Source organism: Equus caballus, chromosome 23 (assembly GCF_041296265.1).
Source record: "Equus caballus isolate H_3958 breed thoroughbred chromosome 23, TB-T2T, whole genome shotgun sequence".
NCBI lineage: Eukaryota > Metazoa > Chordata > Mammalia > Perissodactyla > Equidae > Equus > Equus caballus.
This window is the reverse complement of record NC_091706.1, coordinates 9,504,822-9,525,809: the sequence shown is the minus strand read 5'-3', so window position 1 is coordinate 9,525,809 and position 20,988 is coordinate 9,504,822. Positions and strand designations below refer to the sequence as shown.

Here is a 20,988-nt window from a genome sequence, read left to right as displayed (position 1 = left end):
AAAGACTGCTCACAAGAAGTATTGGCAAATACATGGAACAGCTGAACTGTTATACACTAGTTTTAACAATATGAATCGACTCAAACATTTTGGTAAACTATCTCTCACTATTTACAGAATTTGAATGTATTTACGCCCTGGAAACCTATAATTTTACTCATAAGTTTTTAAGAAACAACAATGTTGAAATATGTGTACCAAAAGGCATGTAGAAGAAAGCTCATAGAAGCATTATTCAAAATAATCAAAAATGAAAAGAAATCCAATTGTGCATCAACATTAGAATGGATAGGTTAACTGTGATATGTTAATATAAATGAAAAATTAAATACCATGATGATAATCAAAGGAATATAAAGGAATACTATCATTTACTACTGCTACTACATGTACTAACATTGCTACAATTAAAAAATAAAATACACTCAATAAATGCAGATCATAATATTGGTCAGGTTTGGCAGTAGTTTGGTATTATCTATAAAACTGTGAAATAACACTTGTCCTGCAATACTGTAATTCCGTCGCTGGGTGTAAAATTGATCACAGCTCTTGCACACAAGTATCAGTGGATTAGTATTGCACTCCCCATTGCAGCATTAGATGTAATAGACTCAAAGTGGGTAAATACATTGTGGTAAGGTCATACACAGAAATATTCTATGTCAATAAAATGAAAGATGAAAACATAAATGAGTCATAAATATACAAAACTAAAAAACAAGAAGGCATACACAGCAGAATCAGTAGTCAAGATTAACCTATGGTGTCAACACATAAACATGCCTCTTTGGCAAAGGATAACTTATTTTGAGAAAGAGAAGGTACAGAAGAAGCTCTGTAAACAGAGAAGTTACCATTTTGTAAGGGAAATTTATATTTATCAAGGAACTCTCCATTTGTAAAGGTGTCTCCGTCTATGTAGCAAAATGAGAAAAATGACCAAATCATGAGAAATTCTTAGGGGGATAAGCACAGATTGAAATCTTCCTGACAAACTTTACTTTTGTTTACTATACTTTTCCTGGTCATCGTCCTAGATCTTGCCTCCCCTATACCCTTCTCTTTTCTTTCTTCAGTTGATGTTGGTATTTAAGACGGAATTCTAAGCCACCTCTGAAAACAACTAATTTATCCCTGAGTATATCCCATGCATACATGAGGTCCACATGTTAATAAACCTCTGTTTATTTTTTCTTGTTAATATCTTTCAGGGGCTTACTCATTACTACATCCTCATCCTTTCTAATGTATTTATAATTTGCACCTGGTCAGTTCTAAGCCACAAGCCACATGCCCAGGAGTTTTTGTTACAGGGTTCCCAGTTGAGAACTTAGAAGGGTAGAGGAAAACTTTTTTGTTAAGTTAGAGAGAGAATTAGTTCAAATTCGAAATATTTTTATCATGTAATGCTTATATTATTTTCATATATTATTTATAACTACTCAAGTAATCAATTAAAACATAAACACAATGAAAAGACATATCCCAATTAAACTTAACGAGAGATTTTTACATATTGAAGCACATGCGGTAACCATTCAAGTTCAAAACTGATTTTACTTGAACTAGAAAGACTGACTTATGGCCTATCAAACATATGTTGTGCATCTGCTTCTCCATTAAAGTAAAGAATGCACTCTCTTGAGATAAGGAATGCATACTTCCCTTCCTACACCCTATTGGTAACAACAGCCTAATGTTAATGCCCAGATTAGTCTCTTTCCTGACATCATGGTCATGTTGACCTGCCAATTTGCAACTGAATACCTCTTTGAAAATATATCCTGGGTGTGTTTAATGTATCTTCTTTTTTATAAAAGATGTAAGACTGTGCTGAAACCCATGCTTCTCTGCAATGCCTTCTAAGGCCTTCCTGGGTTATAATCTTCACTCTGGCTCATAACAAACTCCCCCAAATTTTGATTTATAAGTTGGTTATAGATTATTTGCGTCAACACTTCTTGGCATAGTTGTAGCAGAAATTCAGAGAAAACCACCAGAGCCCACCTGGAATCTACACTGAACTAGCATTGGGTACAAATAGGAGCCCATTGAGCCCCCAGATCATTGATTTCTTAAGGTGACCCTGGTGAGTTCTCCTGAAACCTGGACTGCCTCATTTTAAGTCAATGTTCCAGAGTTTATATGAGCAGCTTCAAACCTTAAGACTTGTTGTCTTAAGGTGATACCAGTACATGCCCTAGGTAAGAGGAACCTAGGGAGAATTACCAGGAAAGAGAAAACCTGGGAGGAATTTCCTAGGCCAAGGGAGCGTAGAGGGAACTTTGGAGTGAATGTGGAAGGCTAATCTTTTCAATTCAACTTTAAATTGTAAATAATTGTGTTTATATAAAGTCTGGGCAAACTGCTTGATGGAGAAATGAGATACTGAATGTGTTCAGCTCTGAAGAAAATGGATGTTGCTCCTCCTGGCTGAAAGGCATTCTCAGGTGACTGAGAACCTTAGCAGGTGTGTTGGAGGGTCAAATCCTCACAACGTGTAGTGGTCCCATAGGGAACTCTGCTGTCATTCATGTTAATTGATTAAAGACCCATCCAGGGAAGCTTATATGAGGGTTGGTCACCCAAGCTCTGAACCCCCATGGCAGTTTTAGGCTGCCAGTGGGAGAGACCAAGGCATGTAAGAGAGTGTTTACAACCTTTCTTTAGGGAGTAACACTCACAAGCAGCACATTTCTGACCCACTGTACTGTCTCTAGGAATTGTTCAGATTTTATAGCAAAACAAAACTAAAAGAAAACTGGGAAAGCAAGCTTCTAAAAGGTGACCAGTTCCCAAATGGGCAGCCTCACCTCCAAATTCTGGGTGGCCTCATGCTGTGACTTACAAGTGCTTAACAAAATAAGGATAGCTGTTAATGGCCAGCAAGATAACCCAGGATAATTTGAAATTACAGTGGCCACAGTGGAGCTGCTTTCTAAGAGCCAGGTAACAAAGAAATTTTTAAAGAGTTGAGCTCGCCAACTTCCAGCACAATTGCTCAAAAGCTAAAGGTTCTGGAAGCTATAAATATTTACAAAGAACAGCAAAAAAGTATTTAACCAAGTTCGTTTAATGTCCTGAGGGCTTGGCTTAATAAAAGTCAGGTTAGAGGTCCCTAAAAGTGGTCAGACAAAATGCAGTCACAACCCATTTTATGGTCAGAGATAGTCAGAAAGAAATGTGGGTTGCACTCCATTCATGGCTATGGGTCCTACCAAACTGCTGCCAGCCTCAGGGGAATTCCACTGGCCATTAGAAGGAACACTCAGATTAGATAAGATTATTTAAAAGTGCACTTAAAAAGCAAAAACTTCAATATTGCAAAATAATCTTGAAAGTTTTGTTCAGGAAGCTCATAGAAAATTGTTATAAGTAGTAATTAAGGGAGTATATTGAGCCATGACTTTACAGACACCTCCATAATCTATGAGTAAATGAGACTCTGAGAAATTCTATGGGAAACTGCTACACTAAAGATTACTGGAACTGTTCAATACTGCCAGGTAGTTATTATTTGTCCTGGCTGAAATTGACAAGGTCTTCAAAAGGATTTAAGCAAATTAAGATCAGAAATTTGGCCAAACTGGAAGCTGATATTCAGAGTCTGATAGGAATTTTCTTCCCAGGCCTTCCTCTTTAAGTTAAATTAAAATTAAGTACCCAGAGGGAAAAACGGAAATTAGAGTGATGGGGTTGGACAGGTGTCCTCGACTTACAAATCCCTGTAAGACTGGAAAAGGAGTTCTAGAGGCAGTTCAGATTCCTGTCAGTTCCTTTATCTTAAAAAGGATTATGGCCTTGCCTCTCTAGGAACTGTTATCTAGCTCATCACCAATTCCTAAAACTGAATTTAAAAAAAAGGAAAAGGCCAGAAAAATGACCATAAGACTTGCCTTGTCCCAAATCTAGCATCTTTAGTGTCTTCTCCACAGATTTTAGTAAAACAGCTTAAAACAAAATTTGGATTAAAAACTAGGGAGCTTTCTGTTATTGTACCTGATTCATGGCAGTAATTTTAAAAGAATAGCTGTGGGGATTCCATGTATGTGTGTATATGTATGTTATATACGTGTGATATTTTACCTCTGGATGGTATGGCCAAAATCAAGAACTCTGTTAAATTGACTTAAAGCAAGTGCTTACATAAATTCTAAATGTAATAGATAGTAACCCAATGTCTTTCAAGTTAACTTGATACAAATTAATCTTTGGTAAACAAAAGCTTGCTTAAGTTGGTTGGTTTGATTGAATTAGGCATGTCCTTATAATTTTCAGTATTTGAATATGATGCAGGCATGCAGCCCTGGCTTTAGTAGTCAAATAAACTCTTGTTATCCATTACAAATTCATCAGCAAAATAATAGCTTTAAAAGATAGCTAATTTTGTCTAATATCTCATGCAGTTTTTGTGGGTAATCTGAACATAATTGTTGGAAACAAATGATTTAGATAAACAAACATTTATGGGTACAAAAATTACGTTTTATCATCTGAATACTTGAAAATAACAGCTTTCAAATTCTTTTTGGTAAGAAAACTTTAGAGTTTTGCTAAATTAAGTTAAAGGATAAAAACTTGAGTATCTAGGTTTTGTTCAAATAAGATAAAATACTGAAACATTATAGCTAAATGTATCCAAGTTTGTCTTCTTTTGATTTCTTATTACAGAGAAACTAAAAAGAGTTTGGGTCTACTAGTAAACAGGTTTTGTATTTTACTGGAAGATTGTACTACAAAGGCAGCAAGTTTCTAGAAATTATAAAATGTATTTTTAAATTTGCCCCAAAATGCTAATGTAAAAAAAGTTTATAATTGCTTGTTTAGTTTTTACTTAGAAATTAAGGTATGTAAGGGTTAAAAGTTCTAAGTGATATACATGATTAAAGCTACTAAAAATTAATAAGGAAAACAGCTCTGTATACAAGGAAAGTAAAATATGTTTTCAGTAATGAAGGTGTAAAGAATGGAAGTATTTTTGTTTGTTTAGTTAAGAAAAATATGTCCTAAAGTACTAGAATGGATGAACAATTGCATGGGACAAATTCTGAATGTAAAAAGAAAGTTATAGAATGTTTGTGAAAGAGAAATCTAAGAGTTTTATGCCTAGTCAAGTTGGCTAAAATGAAAGTAAATTCAATAAAGTAAATGAGTTTTAATATAAAAAGTAAGCTGGTACAAGAATTAGAATTTGGCTTTCTCTCTCAAAAGGGATATGCTCTGTTTTCCCTTGACTGTTTCACAGCGACAAGATCAGCAAACACTTGACCTTGTTTGAGCAAGTGTTTTAAAATCTTTTGATATTTTTGACAAGCTCCTCCTCTTTGCCCCCCCAAATTTTCAAATCCTGAATAAAGGCTTTCTTTTGACCAAGAAGAAAGAAGAGAATTTCTCTGAGAATTTTCAGGAGGCCCCTGAGACTTCACCTTAAAGAAATTTTTTCTCTCTTCCTATAAAGGAAGTCATACTAATTAGGCTTGTTTGGTATGCTAAATTGCATGGGAAGCATTGTCATGTAAATGATTATAAACCTTCTTAGGTTATCTTGGTAGGCAAAGATTATTCACTATTTTAACCTTGCTAACTTGCTTTCAACATCACAAGGGGAATAAACCACAGCTGCATTCCATTATTTAATTGGTTTACAGATAGCTCTTACTTAAACTATAATCAAGGGTGTTATCAAGCTGGATTTGCTGTCTAGCCTCAAGAATGCCTGCTACTTTCTATTTACTCTGCTAACCCTCTAAAAGATTTCTTCCTATAGGCTCAAGAAATCACCACAGAAGACAAGTAAATGTGGCAACAAAAGGCAGAAAACAATACTTTTGGAAACTTCCACCCACAGCAGTTCATAAAACCTATGCTCATTGTGCTATATGATCAAAGTGTAATCTAGGGAAACTATTTCATGAGTCACAAGGCCACTTTCCCCTTCCTAAGGGACCCTTTGAAGTATGGCAATTGGACTTTGTCCAAATGCTATCATCTCAAGGATAAATATCTTGTAATGATCTGTATGTTCTCATGATGTTTTGTGGCTTTTCCTTCAGAAGAGTGGTGGCTTTAGGCAAATTATTATTGAAAAGGATATTTCTTATTTGAGGAATTCCTACTGAGTTACACGCTGACCACAGAACTCATTTCCCCAGACAAATATTTAAATCTATTTCTAACATTTGGCCAATAATGCAGCATTTTCACTGCACTTACCATCCCTGACTCTCAGGATTGGTGGAAAGGACTAACAGCATAATCAAAACTTAATTGGCAATGCTTTCAGAAGCATTTAGTCTCTCATGTCCAAAAGCTCTTCAATCTTACATCTATATCCTTTCGTAAGCGTTGTCTCTCTCCTTTTGAGATAATAACTGGATGTCTTATGCAATTAGATGAGGAAATATATGAACCAACTTTGCTTAACGGAGATGTTACATTGTTATCAGAGTCCCATTGAGATACTTAAATGAAAGGCCTGATCTGATTCTTTCCACAGAGCTCCCAGACCTTAAGGACAATGGACTATAACCTGGAGAATTTATTTATCAAAGGAGACATCAAATAAAAGACTCTTTGCAGCCTGTTGGAAAGAACCATGACAGGATGTGAAGAAGACAGCATCTGTTGTAGACAGCTGTGCCATGACCCGAAACCAGGCCTGCATTCCCAACCTTGTGTCTCCACATTTAGACCTTTCCTATGCTTAAACTGTAATACCTACTTTATAACTGTTCTATTTAAAGTATCGAAATACTATCATACTTAAAGAAAGAGACTGATTTGGAACAGACTGGTCTTGAAGGCCAGGTATTTATTGAATGGCTCATAATGGAACTCAATAGTTGCATGGAACAAGTCCCTGGCCTTGGCTACTTCCTGGATGGCTAAAACGCTGCACCCTGAGTTTCCCTTAGATGCAGGGAAGGATTCAGGCTGAGCTAACACCTGTTGTCAATCTCCCTCTCTTTAAGGCCAGAGGGGCTCATTCAGCATTCCACTGGTGTGACCACCTAGAAGCAAGCTATAGTTCTTCCTCCTTTGGGGCGAGAGGACGTCATATCACATACAGAAGCCCTTAACAGTAGTCACACAGGGATAGCCTTATTAGATACTGAAATGGTTTTAAAGAGAAAGGTTGTCCTTCAAAATAGAATGGCTGTAGATATTCTTACAGCATCCCACGGTGGTATGCATAAGTCTTTCAAACTAAATGCTGTTTTTATACCTGAGGAATCTTCCAATATGTCATCTCTTCTAAAGCACATAGAAAAAAAGCAGGTGAATGCCTTAAGCAAATTTATACCTTGTTTTGATTTGTTTGGTTTGCTCCCTTCCAGTATTGGTTTCCATTTGCTACCTGGATTGCAATTCCTATATCTATCATTCCTTGGAATTCTAGTATTAGTCATAATATTCAAACTAATTACTGTTTCCTCAGTGTAGTATGACTGGCACGCAAGCTAGAGTAATGATTTCTCAGCAACTTGAGATGGTTGATGAATCATACAACCCTGAACAAATCCCCTTTTATTAAGGCTAAGCCTAAGAATTGACGTTTAAGCTAATCATTTCAAGTATTGGATTACCTGTTCTATGATTGTTATAAACAATGTAACTATAGAAAGTCATGTAAAAACACATGTGTAATGTTTGTGCGATAATCTTAAAATAATTAAGTTACATAGCCTATGAAACACTTCCCCTGTTAATATATACCTCTATACTTGTCCACTATATCTGACTATTTCCCCCACTGTGGATAACTGGGAAAATCAGTCAAATAAAAGCCTAGCACCAAGAGACATGATGGACCCAGGGCAGGCATCAACCACTCTGGCACCAAGGGACAATATTTTGTTCAGTAATGTTTTCTATTGAAAGAATATTGATCAAAATGGGAAAATGACAGGAGACTTTTACATACTGAGGTACATGGCACAACTATTAATGTTCAAAACTGATTCAGCTTGAACTAGAAAGCCTGATTTATGGCCTATCAAACATACATTGTACATCTGCTTATCCATTAAAGTAAAGCATGCACTTTGTGAGATAAAGAATGCATACTTCCCTTCCCACACCCTATTGGTAACACCTTATTGGAAACACCCAGATTAGTCTCTTTCCTGACATCATGGTCATGTTAACCTGCTAATTTGCAACTGAATACCTCTTTGAAAATGTATCCAGCACGTGTTTAATGTACCTTCTTTGTTCTAAAAAGATATATGACTGTCCTGAAACTGATGCTTCTCTGGAACAAATTCTAAGACCTTCCTGGGTTATAATCCTCACTCTGGCTCATAATAAACTTACCCCAATTTTTGATTTATAGGTTGATTATGGATTATTTGCATCTGAAAACTGAATCATAAAACTTGCAGTTAGGTCCCAAACATGTATATTTTCAAAATACCCTACAGTAGTATGACACGAATGATTGTAAGTTCAGAATTATTTACGCCGCTTTTTTTCTCTATTACAATTTCAACACTATTAACAAAATAAAATGAAAGAATAATTTAGAAATTAAAGAAAAATGTATACACAGATTACTATAAACAAAGAATTGCATCACCATTTTCCATTATGCTTGTGATATTTTCTGGAATTAAAGAAATGATATGCAACAATCTTTCTAGTAACACAAACTCACTAATTCAGAGGCATTTAAATAAGACTACCTGGGAAAATATAATGTGACTATATTTTTGATAAAATAATTTATTAGAGGCAGATAAGATGTAAAGTAGACAACATATAAAAGTAAACAGTTCTGCCATAACATGGTATACATATATTCAAAAAACTATTTTATTGTAAAACTGCACATTGGAAAGACATCATTTCCAGGGAAAATAGGGCTAGACCATTTAAAACTTATGAGATATTAATCAGAGCATAAACTCCAAATACTTAAAAATTAGTAGCATAGTTAAATTTCTACTTGCATTTTAAATGAGCATCAAATTGTCAGTTTTCTCTGTGAGAAAGTAAGCACTTCCTCTTCTTTAGAGCTTAATGATGTCTTCTGCAAATTATAGGTCTTTGAATTCATTTACTTTCAATGAAGATTCTTTAATCAATATTTGACATCTGAAGTTTGGTTGCTATTTTCATGAATTAAGTTTTAACACCAGAGAAATATCATTGCAGCTTTGTAGTAGTCACTTCTAACTTCACCAGATAGGCCAAAATTGTAAAATTTATAATGTATGTTGAAAGAAACTCAGCCACTACTTGTAAAGACAAAAATTCTGTGAAATTTTGTTTCTTAACATAGTCCTATATTGCTTAGGTTTTCTCTTGTGGGTCACAGAAAGGAATTGGATTTTATTCTAGAGTCCTGGCAATCTGGTGTGGGGGAAGGAAGGGTTCACATGTCCACTCGGGAAGTAAAGGTTGAAATTGGTCTCCCTGACTAATCAACTTTTTCAATAACAGTTCTCATTTCTATAAATAGGATTCTTAATTGTTGGTAAATCAAAGTGGTCGTTGCCACAGTGTGTGACACTGAACCATTCTGGTACCAATTATCTGTATGAAAACTTCTTCTTACCAATGAAATTATATTCATCTACCCACTAAGAAAGATACCACAAAGTTCCACCAAACCACAACAACTGACAAAAGCCCATGGTCTCTGAGTAATTTCTTGTCCTCTCCTTCAGGCCTAGCTGTTATTTCTTGCTCTTGTTTGGATCTTGGGCTTTGGGACAAATTTCTTGGTCCAATATTGCCCATATTCCCTGATTGTACCCTCAGGGAGATCTTTCCTTGTCTGTTACCATCTATGATACATCTAAAGTATCTAAAGTCCATTGGGGTCTCTACCTCATTAACTCTCATCAGTTCCTCTTGCCTGTTTTTCAAAGAGCGCACAGCTTTACCATGACAAGCTTTACATATTGGATAGTGGTTTATGTATTATTATGTTTTCATCTTTTCTTTTTGTAAAAATTTTTAAAAACTTTTTATTGCAGTAGGAGTGGTTTATAACATTATAAAAAGTTCATGTGTACATAATTATATATTTTGAATTCTGTGTAGATTACATCATGTTCACCACCCAAAGACTAATTACAATCCAACACCATACACATGTGTCTAAACACCTTTCACCCTCCTCCCTTCCTCCTTCCCCTCGGGTAACCACAAATCCAATCTGTGTTTCTATATGTTTGCCATGGTTTTTTACCTTCTACTTATGAGTGAGATCATACGATATTTGACTTTCTCCCCTGACTTATTTTACTTAGCACAATGCCATCAAGTTCTATCCATGTTGTCACAAATGGCCAGATTTCATCATTTCTTATGGCTGAGTAGTATTCCACTGTGTATAAATACCACATGTTCTTTATCCATTAATCCCTTGATGTGTACCTAGGTTGTTGCCAAGTCTTGGCTATTGTGAATAATGTTGCAATGTACATAGTGGTGTGTATATCTTTATACATTCATGTTATCATGTTCTTTGCATAAATACCCAGCAGTGGAATAGATGAATCATATGGTAGATCTATTTTTAAATTTTTGAGGAATCATTATACTTTCACCATTGTTATTTAACATAATATTAGAGTCAGAGCCAGAGCTAAGCCAGAGTCAAGAAAAAGAAATTAAATAGATCCGTATTGGAAAGGAAGAAGTGAAACTGTCACTATTTGCAAATGACATGATTCCATCTATAGAAAACCCTAAAGAATCCACTAAAAAACTATTAAATACAATAAATGAACACAGTCATGTCATGGGATAGAAAATCAACATACAAAAATAAGTTGCATTTCTATACACTAACAATGAAGTAGCAGAAAGAGAAATTAAAAATACAATCCCATTTACAATTGCAACAAAAAGAATAAACTATCTAGGAATAAACTTAACCAAAGAGGTGAAAGATCTGTTCACTGAAAATTATAAAACATTGTCGAAAGAAATTCAAGAAGAAACAAAGAAGTGGAAAGATATTCCATGCTCTTGGATTGGAATAATTAACTTATTTAAAATGTCCATGATTCCTAAAGCAATCTACAGATTCATTGCAATCCATATCAAAGTTCCAATGACATTTTTCACAGAAATAGAACAAAGAATCCTAACATTTATATGGAACAAAAAAAGACCCTGAATAGCCAAAGAAATTCTGAAAAAAAGAAGAAAGCTGGAGGTATCACACTCCCTGATTTCAAAATATACTAGAGAGCCATAGGGACCAAAAGAGCATGGTACTGACACAAAAACAGACACACACACATCAATGGAACAGAATCGAGAGCCCAGAAATAAAACCACACTTCTATGGACAGCTAATTTTTGACAAGGGAGCCAAGAACATACAATGGAGAAAGGGAAATCTTTTCAATAAATGGTGTTGGGAAAACTGGACAGCTACATGCAAAAGAATGAAACTAGACTACTATCTTACACTATGCACAAAAATCAACTCAAAATGGATTATAGACTTGAGTGTAAATCTGAAACCATTAAGCTTCTGGAAGAAAAACTTAGGCAGTACACTGTTTGACATAGATCTTAGCAGCATATTTTCAAGTATGTCTGGCTGGGCAATGGAAACAATAGACAAAATAAACACATGGGACTATAGGAAACTAAAAAGCTTCTGCACAGCAAAGGAAACCATCAGCAAAATAGAAAGACATTGTAACAACTGGGCAAAGATATTTGCAAACCATATATCAGATATGGGTTAACATCCAAAATAGATGAAGAACTGATACATCTCATCACCAAAAAATCTAACAACCCAATTAAAAAATGGGCAAAAGATCTGAACAGAAATTTCTCCAAGGAAAATATATAGGTGGCCAATAGGCACACTCATGAAAAATGTTCAACCTCACTAATTATCAGGGAAATGCAAGTCAAAACTTCAATGAGATATTACCTTACACCCATCAAATGGCTATAATTAACAAGACAGGAAACAGTGTTGGAGAGGATGTGGAGAGAAGGGAATTCTCATACACTGTTGGAGGGAGTGCAAACTGTTGCAGCCACTATGGAAAGCATTCTCATCTTTTCCAATGTATTTCCCTCTGGCCAGTTCTGAGGCATCAGTCACGTACCTAGTTCTTTCCTGGACCTAATTCTCAAGCCTGTCTCCTAGCAAGGCTTCCTTTAAACCATGGGATTTAAGGTTACTTAATCTGATAATCCTCGGTGGGGAGATAATACCCGTTATTCATACTTTGTCCTGGGAGTGTCTTCACAGAATTCATTTTCAGACACTTATTGTGTGTTGTGTATGATATTCATGCACCAAGTCTAACTCTTCTGTGTTTCTGAAGATTTTGTAAGCCACTGAATCTTTTCTAATATATTTCTTTTTTGTTTCAGTTGGGATACATTTTTTTATTTTGCTTTCAATTTAAAACCATATCTGATAGAATCAGACTCCAAATGCCAGTTTAGACTTAAATAGAAAACGATGGAAAGTAAGGGCAATTTATCACAAAAATTGGCCTACACCCCATTGTGTGGGAAAGATACTCATCCCTCAAAATAGGAAGGGGAAAAGAAATATTCATTTCCCTTTCTGTAAATAAAACTTTGATAATTTACTATATAATAAAACACTAAAGGAACACAGTGTGCATTATAAAAGCATCCAAATAGAGACCATGTGCTTTAAAAATTTCATCTTCTCGCCATTGTAGGGGAGGAAGACATTTCCACTACCCTCTCTGGGTTCTTCTGGCCAGAAAACAAATTAAATTCACACGAGCCAGAATAGCAGGAGAAAATTAAACAAAGTTTATAACATGTATACATGGGAGAGGCTCAAGCAAGCTGAGCAACTCACCAAAATGGCTGAAGCCCCCACCTTAAATATCATATCCAGCTAAAGAAAAGGAGGATGTTGGGGATGGGGGCAGTCACTTACAGGAGGTTACCAGAAACAGGAATAAGATTATTATGCAGGTTTAAGTCCTTGCCTTTGGCGATGATTAAGATTTTCTAGAGATAAGGTCACCCCCCCTTCTTCCTGGTACAGAGAGGAGGCATCTTTACAGGTGGAGATTTCCTTTACAATGTAAATGTCTCCTAACAAAGGGTAAGTAAACATAACTTTTCTGTTGCTTTCCTGTCTGCAAAGTAACCAGCCCCAAATAATCATAATGCCAAAGAGACATATCTTGGTGTGGCCAATGCCAGTCCCCACACCATGAAACAATTAAAGAATGAATGAGAAGTGAAAGATAATAATTACTAGTTGATAACTGGATGATAATAAGAATGGTTAAAAGGCGACATAATGGAAAGGGAGCAGAGTCTCTGTGAAAGGAAGAAAACTAGGGTAATATTAGCCTCATAGTCATAATTGTCCAATTTAAAAAATTATCTGAAGTAGATTCTCATAAACAATGGAGAAAATTGGAGAATATTTTAAAACTCTGTCTTCTTTCTATATTGCTCTTCCTAATGTCATTAAGAGCTTTTTTGGAGAACAAGTGGCCTGTGGGTGAGACACACTATCAGTAGAAATTAGCTTTCTGCTTTCCTGAGCCAGGAGACTACTGGAATAAAAGATTTCAAGAATGTCATTTCTTGTAGTTGGAGTTCTCAGTATTTGTTGGTGATCTCTTTTTCCCCATTTTCACAGTTGTTGGCATGAAAAATTGAATTATTCTTGCTTTTGTAGGAACTTCATTAAAAGGGATTTCGATGATGCCATTAAAGGGGAGCAGAATTGTCCACACCAAAATATGCCTCTTTGGCATAAAGGTTATTTTATGCTGGTTATTTTTAAGAATCAACAGACATAGGACAAGTTCTGGAAACTGGAGTAGAAGTTACTCTTGTGTAAGAGACATTTGTATTTATCAAGGAAATTTTCATTTGTAAGGGTGTCTCCCTCTCCATACCAAAGAGCGGAGAATCTCTAGAATCTCTCATCAATGAGGAAGGCAGCAACTTAAACCTGTATTACAACCATGTCCTAATTTACTGTGCCTTTTCTGGTTACCTCCAATAACGGTTTTCCCCTTCCCCCTGCCCCCAACACTTTTGTCTTTAGATGAAGATGATATTTAAGGTGAAGACTTGGGCTGTTTCAGGGAGTTGGTTTTCCTTGGTCTCTCCCATGTAGGTAGGAGTATACATGTTGTGAAACTTTGCTTTTTCCTGTTAATCTGTCTTTCATTATACAGGAGGTGTCTTTAGTCAAAAATCTAGGATAGAGGACAAATTATTTTTCCTCTCCTACACTATTTACTAATACTCTATGGTAAAATGCCTCCATCTTGCTTTTCAGCAAACTAAACCCAAAGATATGGCATGGTTTCCCCTAGGCTATGGTGTGCCAGGGCCAAAAATAGATACAGATCTCTTGATTATCTCCATTATTCACTACCTGAAATGGGTAAGAAGTCTGAAATGGGTACCTCTGCTCAATTCCACACTCCCTAAGATTATTTCTAATGAAAACAGCAGACATTACATAATTTTCCTGATTGTCATGACACCATTCCCTTCCCACTCACTCATTCTACTCTTCGTAGGGCTGGCCTCATGGGCATGTGGCCTGTGGGCTTGCTAGGATCTCACACTCAGAGGATCCTTGCTTTGCTTAATACTCTGTGGTTGAAATCTTGCAATTCTTAATAATTTTATCTCTGAGAATGCATGTGAGCAGAACAGCTATGCTGGGCAGCAGTGTTAGCATGCAGCTTTGGTCCAGCAACAATAGTTGCACAAGTGGGCTCAGGCAGCATGCACAAGGAGCAGTTGGCCTGGCCTATCCATGTGCACACACACAACTGTTCAAAGTACCACAGGACCCCGAGGGAGTGGCTGGGTTGTGATTTGGGCTTAGCACACGGGAATCCATTCTGGATCTGTTGTCTCTTTTTTAATAGTAGCCACTGCTACTCTTAGCATTAGATAATATCTCTCAGATGAGATTTTATTCTGTACTACTGCATCTTATATTTCTACTGAAATATGTTGAGACAAGCCAATATCTATGGATCAGTTTTGTTCGTTGATATTATGGCTCAGTCACTATCACAAATAGATGCCACCATTGCATCCAATAAAAATCCATCAGCTCAAGGAAACTGCCTGTGTGAAGTGCCGAGTGGCAGTGATTACAGCAGCAGCTGCAGATGAAACAACAATGGTGGAGGTGGCTACTTCCCACTGAAGAGAAGAATCTCTGCCTGGCAGTAGCAATGGCCCATGATGGGGTCAGGGGCTGACTTACCCTTCAGTCCTGGAGCCCATCCCTGTGTCCACTAAAAAATTATTAACTATGTCACCTGAGTGTCAGGACAGGAAACGCTAGGGAGCTTAGGAAGTAAACTTTGTCAGTAAAGTATTTTAAATGAAAGTGTACACATGGCCATTGCACTAATGCATGTGAGGGAGTTATTAGAAATCATCAGAGTCCATAATCCATAGTTTTCAAAGCTACTGCAGGATTGCAAAACAAATATCCACAGGATCAGAAATAGAAATAAAATTTAAAGATAATTTGAAGATTTAAAATTTAATATGACAGATTATTCATGGAATAGAAAAGTCTTTTTATATGAAGTTTCAGAAATCAATTATTAACAAAAAGAATAAAAATAGCATCGATTTAACCTGTAATTGAAAATATAATGATAAAATGAATAAATAAGCATTTGAAAAATGAAGCCACTTTTGCTTTGTTATTCAAAGTCTGTAAGTTACCAGAAATTTGAGAGTAATTACTAAAATGCCATTTGTTAGATTTATATTTAAAATTAAAACAGATTTACATGAAATTGATTTATATGGATAGGTTGAAATTTATTCATAGAGAAATCTTTTTTAGAAAACAATTCTCCTTGATAATCATTAGTTCTACCTGTACCATAATTTATATTTTGATATAAAGTATCAGAAATACAGTCTAAATTTTCACAACCCATGAGCACTCTTAATATTTCCAGTAACTTAAGCAGATTCTTCTCAAAATTAAAAATCATCAAAACTTAACTGCATCTTAGCATTTGCCACCAGTGAATGACAATATTTTCAATTATATTGATAATAAATGAAGTTCCTAAAAATACAAATTTTGACAAAAATAAGTTCAAAGAAAAGTGAGCCAGAAAAATCTTATGACTAATAAAGACATTACATAAAGTTTTATTATTGATTATATATAAAATTATGATACAAAAATATTGTTTGTGATTTGTATTTCATTTAATATCTAATAAACTGATTTTGAAGGAATAACATTATACTTAGCACCAATAATGGTAGTCTTTCCAGCTTTTGAATGAGGCCTCATATTTTCATTTTGTGCTATGCCCTTCAAATTCTGTAGAGTATGACCCTTCTCCTTCCTGCCATACCTGAGAGGGTAAAGAGCATTTCTACACTTATCACTGATGGGCAGTGACAGCACTTCACGCAGGGAGTTTCCTTGAGCGGATGGATTTTTATTGGATTTAATGGTGGCATCTATTTGTGATAGTGACTGAGCCATAATATCAATGAGTAAAATTGATCCATAGATGTTGGCTTCTCTCAACACGTTTCAGTAAAACTAAGAGATGCAGTAGTACAGAATAAAATCTCATCTGAGAGATATTATCTAATGCTAAGAGTAGCAGTGGCTACTGTTAAAAAAGAGACAACAGACCCAGAATGGAGTCCCTTGTGCTAAGCCCAAATCACAAAACCGAGACTTAATACCTAACTCAATTACAATTTCAACCTTCCCCAGGGCAGGAGTCTCAAACAGTCAATCTGGAATTGCCTGTCAGCACCAGTGAGATAACTTACCTAACAGACCCTGCCATCCCCTAAGGGAAGGTGACCTTGCCTGAAACAATCAGCTCTTTGCAAGAATGACTTTCTTGTTCCACCTCTTTACAAGAGCTCCTTGTAAAGCTCTTCAGAGCTCTTTTCTATTTGTTAGATGAGATGCTGCCTGATTCATTCAATAAAACCAATATACCCTTCAAAATTTACTCAGTTGAATTTGCTTTTTAACGTTACTTAGGAAGTACACTTAGTATATGTAGAATGCCAGGGATGGGTGTGGGAATGTCTTTGACTAATTAATTCCCACTAATTTGACTAAACTTTTGACCCACTCATCTTATAATTAACTTCACAGTTTCCTTGACCTCTGTTAGCACCTCCAAGTTTTTATTGTTGTCCTGAGGTCTACCTGAAATTAAATCATTTCCTTAGCATTCATCACCCTAATAGAGACATAAACCTCTCATATTCCATTCAGAGTGGTATAAGGAGTTCCAAATCCCCAGTGAAGTCTTGAAGTCTCAGCTAAATACCTGCAATGATAAGTTTCTTTAAATTAAAAGAAAGAGTAACTGGCACAGGTAAATTACAGGTTTACTATGAGAATAACAAGATGTCTTCTGACTTTCAATTAGATCTTGACATTCAGGGAAAATTTTTTTGTTTTACATATATTTGAAAATAGTGGAACTGCTATGCTGAATGACTACTTCAGTTAGTTTCTGCTTTCATTTCTACATGACAATGATTATCATGGACATGATATCAGCAAAAAATACATGAATTTGAAGATTAATTTGAAATTGATGGGAAAAAGCACCATGAAGAAAAAAGATAAAGCTTACAATTTTATATATGTATATATATACTCACATGTCTGTATATTTACAAGATAATTTTGTCCAGACCTAAGTGATATTCTTCCTTTCTACATTAATTGTAGTCCTTGCACTCTAAGCATAACATAATATTTTTAATTCTGTACACGGATGAATGAACTTATAACCAAGTCCTGGGTACACATGCGAAAAGCTTTGTCTACATTTTTTCAGTGCAGATTCTCGGAATCACTCTTCTTAGGGCCCCCATCACCTCCCTGTTTCTCAGGCTGTAGATGATGGGGTTTAGCATTGGGGTCAGGATGGTGTAGAAGACAGCCAGAACCTCGTCCTTTGTTGGAGATCTGAGGGATCTTGGATGTAGATAAGTGTAAAAAAGTGGAACATTGTAGAAAGTCACCACAGTCAGGTGGGTGCTGCAGGTGGAATAGACCTTCTTCCTCCCTTCTGCTGAGTGCATGTGGTAGACAGCAAGGACAACCCGGCCATAGGGACATGCAATGCCAATGAAAGGAAGCATGAGGAAGAGGATGGTGCTCATAAACACTGTGTACTCATAAACCCAGGTATCCATGCAGGCCAGAGTCAACATGGCTGGGACATTGCAGAAGAAATGGTTGATGGCCCTGGATTGACAGTAAGGGACATGGAAGGCATATGTGGTATGGGCGCAAGAGTTTACAAAGCCCATTATCCAAGATCCTATTATCATCAGCACACACACTCTTTTGCTCATACGACTGGAATAGTGGAGAGGAAAGCAAATAGCAATATAACGAGCATAGGCCATAGATGTCAAGAACAGTGCTTCTGCACCTCCTAAAGTCAAGAAAAAGAAGCTCTGAACCCCACATCCAATAAAGGACATAGATTTGTTTCCAAAAAGAAAATTAGAAGAAACCATTTTGGGGACAATGATGGAGATATGATTCAACACAATGATGGAGAGCTGACTAAGTAAAAAATACATGGGTGTGTGGAGATGGGTGTCCAGGAAGATGAGAAGCATTATGGACAAGTTGCCAAACAGAGCCATTAGGAAAATCAGAACAACGAGAATGAAGAAGAACAGGCCAATTTTTGATGGTGGAAACAACCCCAATAGAATGAAATCAGTTGATGTTTGATTATAATTTTCCATAGGGCATTAATATGATTTTTCCTAGAGGCAGACACACGAGTGAGTTAAGTATAAAACTATAAGTTCTTTTTAACTTATTATTTTAGAATGTGTATTATTTAAAATTTTATAGCTCTTAAATGAAGAACTGAACTTATCTATTTTGGGAAAAATAAACCTCATTTTCTGATCCAGAGATTAAAATGTGAATATGTGAACATTTTTAGCCAAAATATTTTGTAAGAAGATGCTAAAATTATTTTAAAAACAAGATTTCTGTTTTGACTTAATTAGGATAAATATGTTTTACTGCCCTACACAAACTGAGGTAACCTTAAAATATATGCTGTATTCAAAATGCCTGCCTATAAAATTTATGTAAACCAATACTTCATGGAGTTCTAGTATCAATAAATGTCTATCACCCTTAACGGATGATTTTCCTGTCATATTTTGCCCCAAAACGTACCTCTAAAATTGCAGTAGCCTATCAGCTCATGTTTGAGGAGCTTTCTTTCTTAAATCTTCTTTTCACAATAATGTCAAATCAAGTTTTCCTGAAGTCAGGTATTATCATTTGTTTCATTTATTCTGAAATACAGTATGAATCCTTATTGTCAAGTTCCACTTACAAAAAGTCATCCTCTTCTGCCTCCTCACTCAGGTTCTGAATGCTGCAGTTAAAGAAAACCCTTTACTTGACCCTCTACACACACTTATTGTAGCGTTCATGACTCTGATCAAGATTTCCCAAATAGCGAGTTTTCTGTCTTTCTGCTTTGCTAGCACGTTTATAACATTATACATTGCTTTATGACACTTTCTCTTACTCATTAATTTTTCCATTTTGTTTTTTTGTATTAAAAATTATCTCCACTTTTAGATAAGTGTGTGAATTTAAGCATATATACTTATCATTTCTCTCTTTCAAAGCCCAAATATTATGATAAAGAAATAGATGTGTTATAAATTAAAAGATAGGTAAGAAAAAGGCACAATGAGAAATGAAGTAGTTCAGAACTCTTTGAAAGAGGAATTTGGCTAGAGAAATGGTCAGTTATGTAAATGGAAAAAAAGGACAAGGCACCCTGAAAGTCTTCATGGAGGTAGGAGGAGGATTCTCCTCCAGAGACGTCATAAGTGAACAAGCTCCACACAGTGTGTGATGTTTTAGTCTTAAATATTATTTTAGAGCCCAATGTTCCCAGACTTTTAAGGAAGTTCCCAACATGAAAGAGGAAGATGCACTAATGTGCACACATGCACACACAAATACATATTCACACACGCCCCAAACAAATATAAAGTGAGTTCTACATCATTGGGAAAATGCAGAAAAAGAATACACTTTTAAAAATTAGGATTCATATCTTCAAAGAAGTATGAAACATTATTGTTCCACAATATATTATTAGATTTATTTAAAATCTGTCAGATAATAAGAATGGGTTTTACAAATTAAAATATATAATAATCAATAAAGTGATTAAGTGAAAGTTTCAAAGACAAAGTGAAAAATCTACTGGATTTAAAAGAAAACAATAGCAACAGCAACATAAAAAGATTGTCATTTTGAAAAGTTAGGAGAATGGAGAATTAAAGTAGGGAAACCAGTGTATGCTTGTTGTTATTCCTAGAAATGCATATTGCCAAATAATAATGGAGTTAATATTATCAAAGAAACATTTTTCAGAATTGATATATATGATCCACCATATTCAAATACCATGAACAGAACACAGAAAAGTAAATGAGAAATATTTTATTGAAAGATATTTTCTTGAAAATTCTAAATGTCTTCTTGAAAACACTTTTTGAAAATTGACAATATTGCTGATAAATTTATGACCTGAAAAATGCCTTCGACAGAGTAAATATTCATAATAATGAAAAGAAATATATATATAAATAGTAACTAAATTATCATTAGATTTTACTATAGTTTATGTTTTTTTATTTTAGTAATATATACTGGATAATGAAACAATGCTGTCAACCTTGCCCACAAAGACCCAAAGTAGGATGTGCCCATGTTCAAAGTATGGGAAACAGAAAAACAGGTGGAAGTTGTGGTATGTAGAGTGGGAGGGTTTCCATTCTAAACTCTCCACAGACAAAAATCTGTTAGAACTAATAGGTTCAGCAAAGTTGCAAGATACAAAATCAGTTGTATTTCCATACACTAATAATGTACAATCCTAAGAAGAATATAAGAAAACAATTTCATTGATAATATCATCAAAAAGAATAAAA

General features: G+C 35.4%; 1 protein-coding gene across 1 annotated transcript; it reads right to left on the bottom strand.

The window, feature by feature from the left end:
- Positions 1-17,814: 17,814 nt before the first annotated feature.
- Positions 17,815-18,756, bottom strand: LOC138920444 (olfactory receptor 2L8-like). Its single transcript, XM_070248814.1, has one exon. The coding sequence runs from the start codon at positions 18,754-18,756 to the stop codon at positions 17,815-17,817; it is 942 nt and encodes a 313-aa protein (XP_070104915.1).
- Between the last annotated feature and the right edge of the window lie 2,232 nt (positions 18,757-20,988).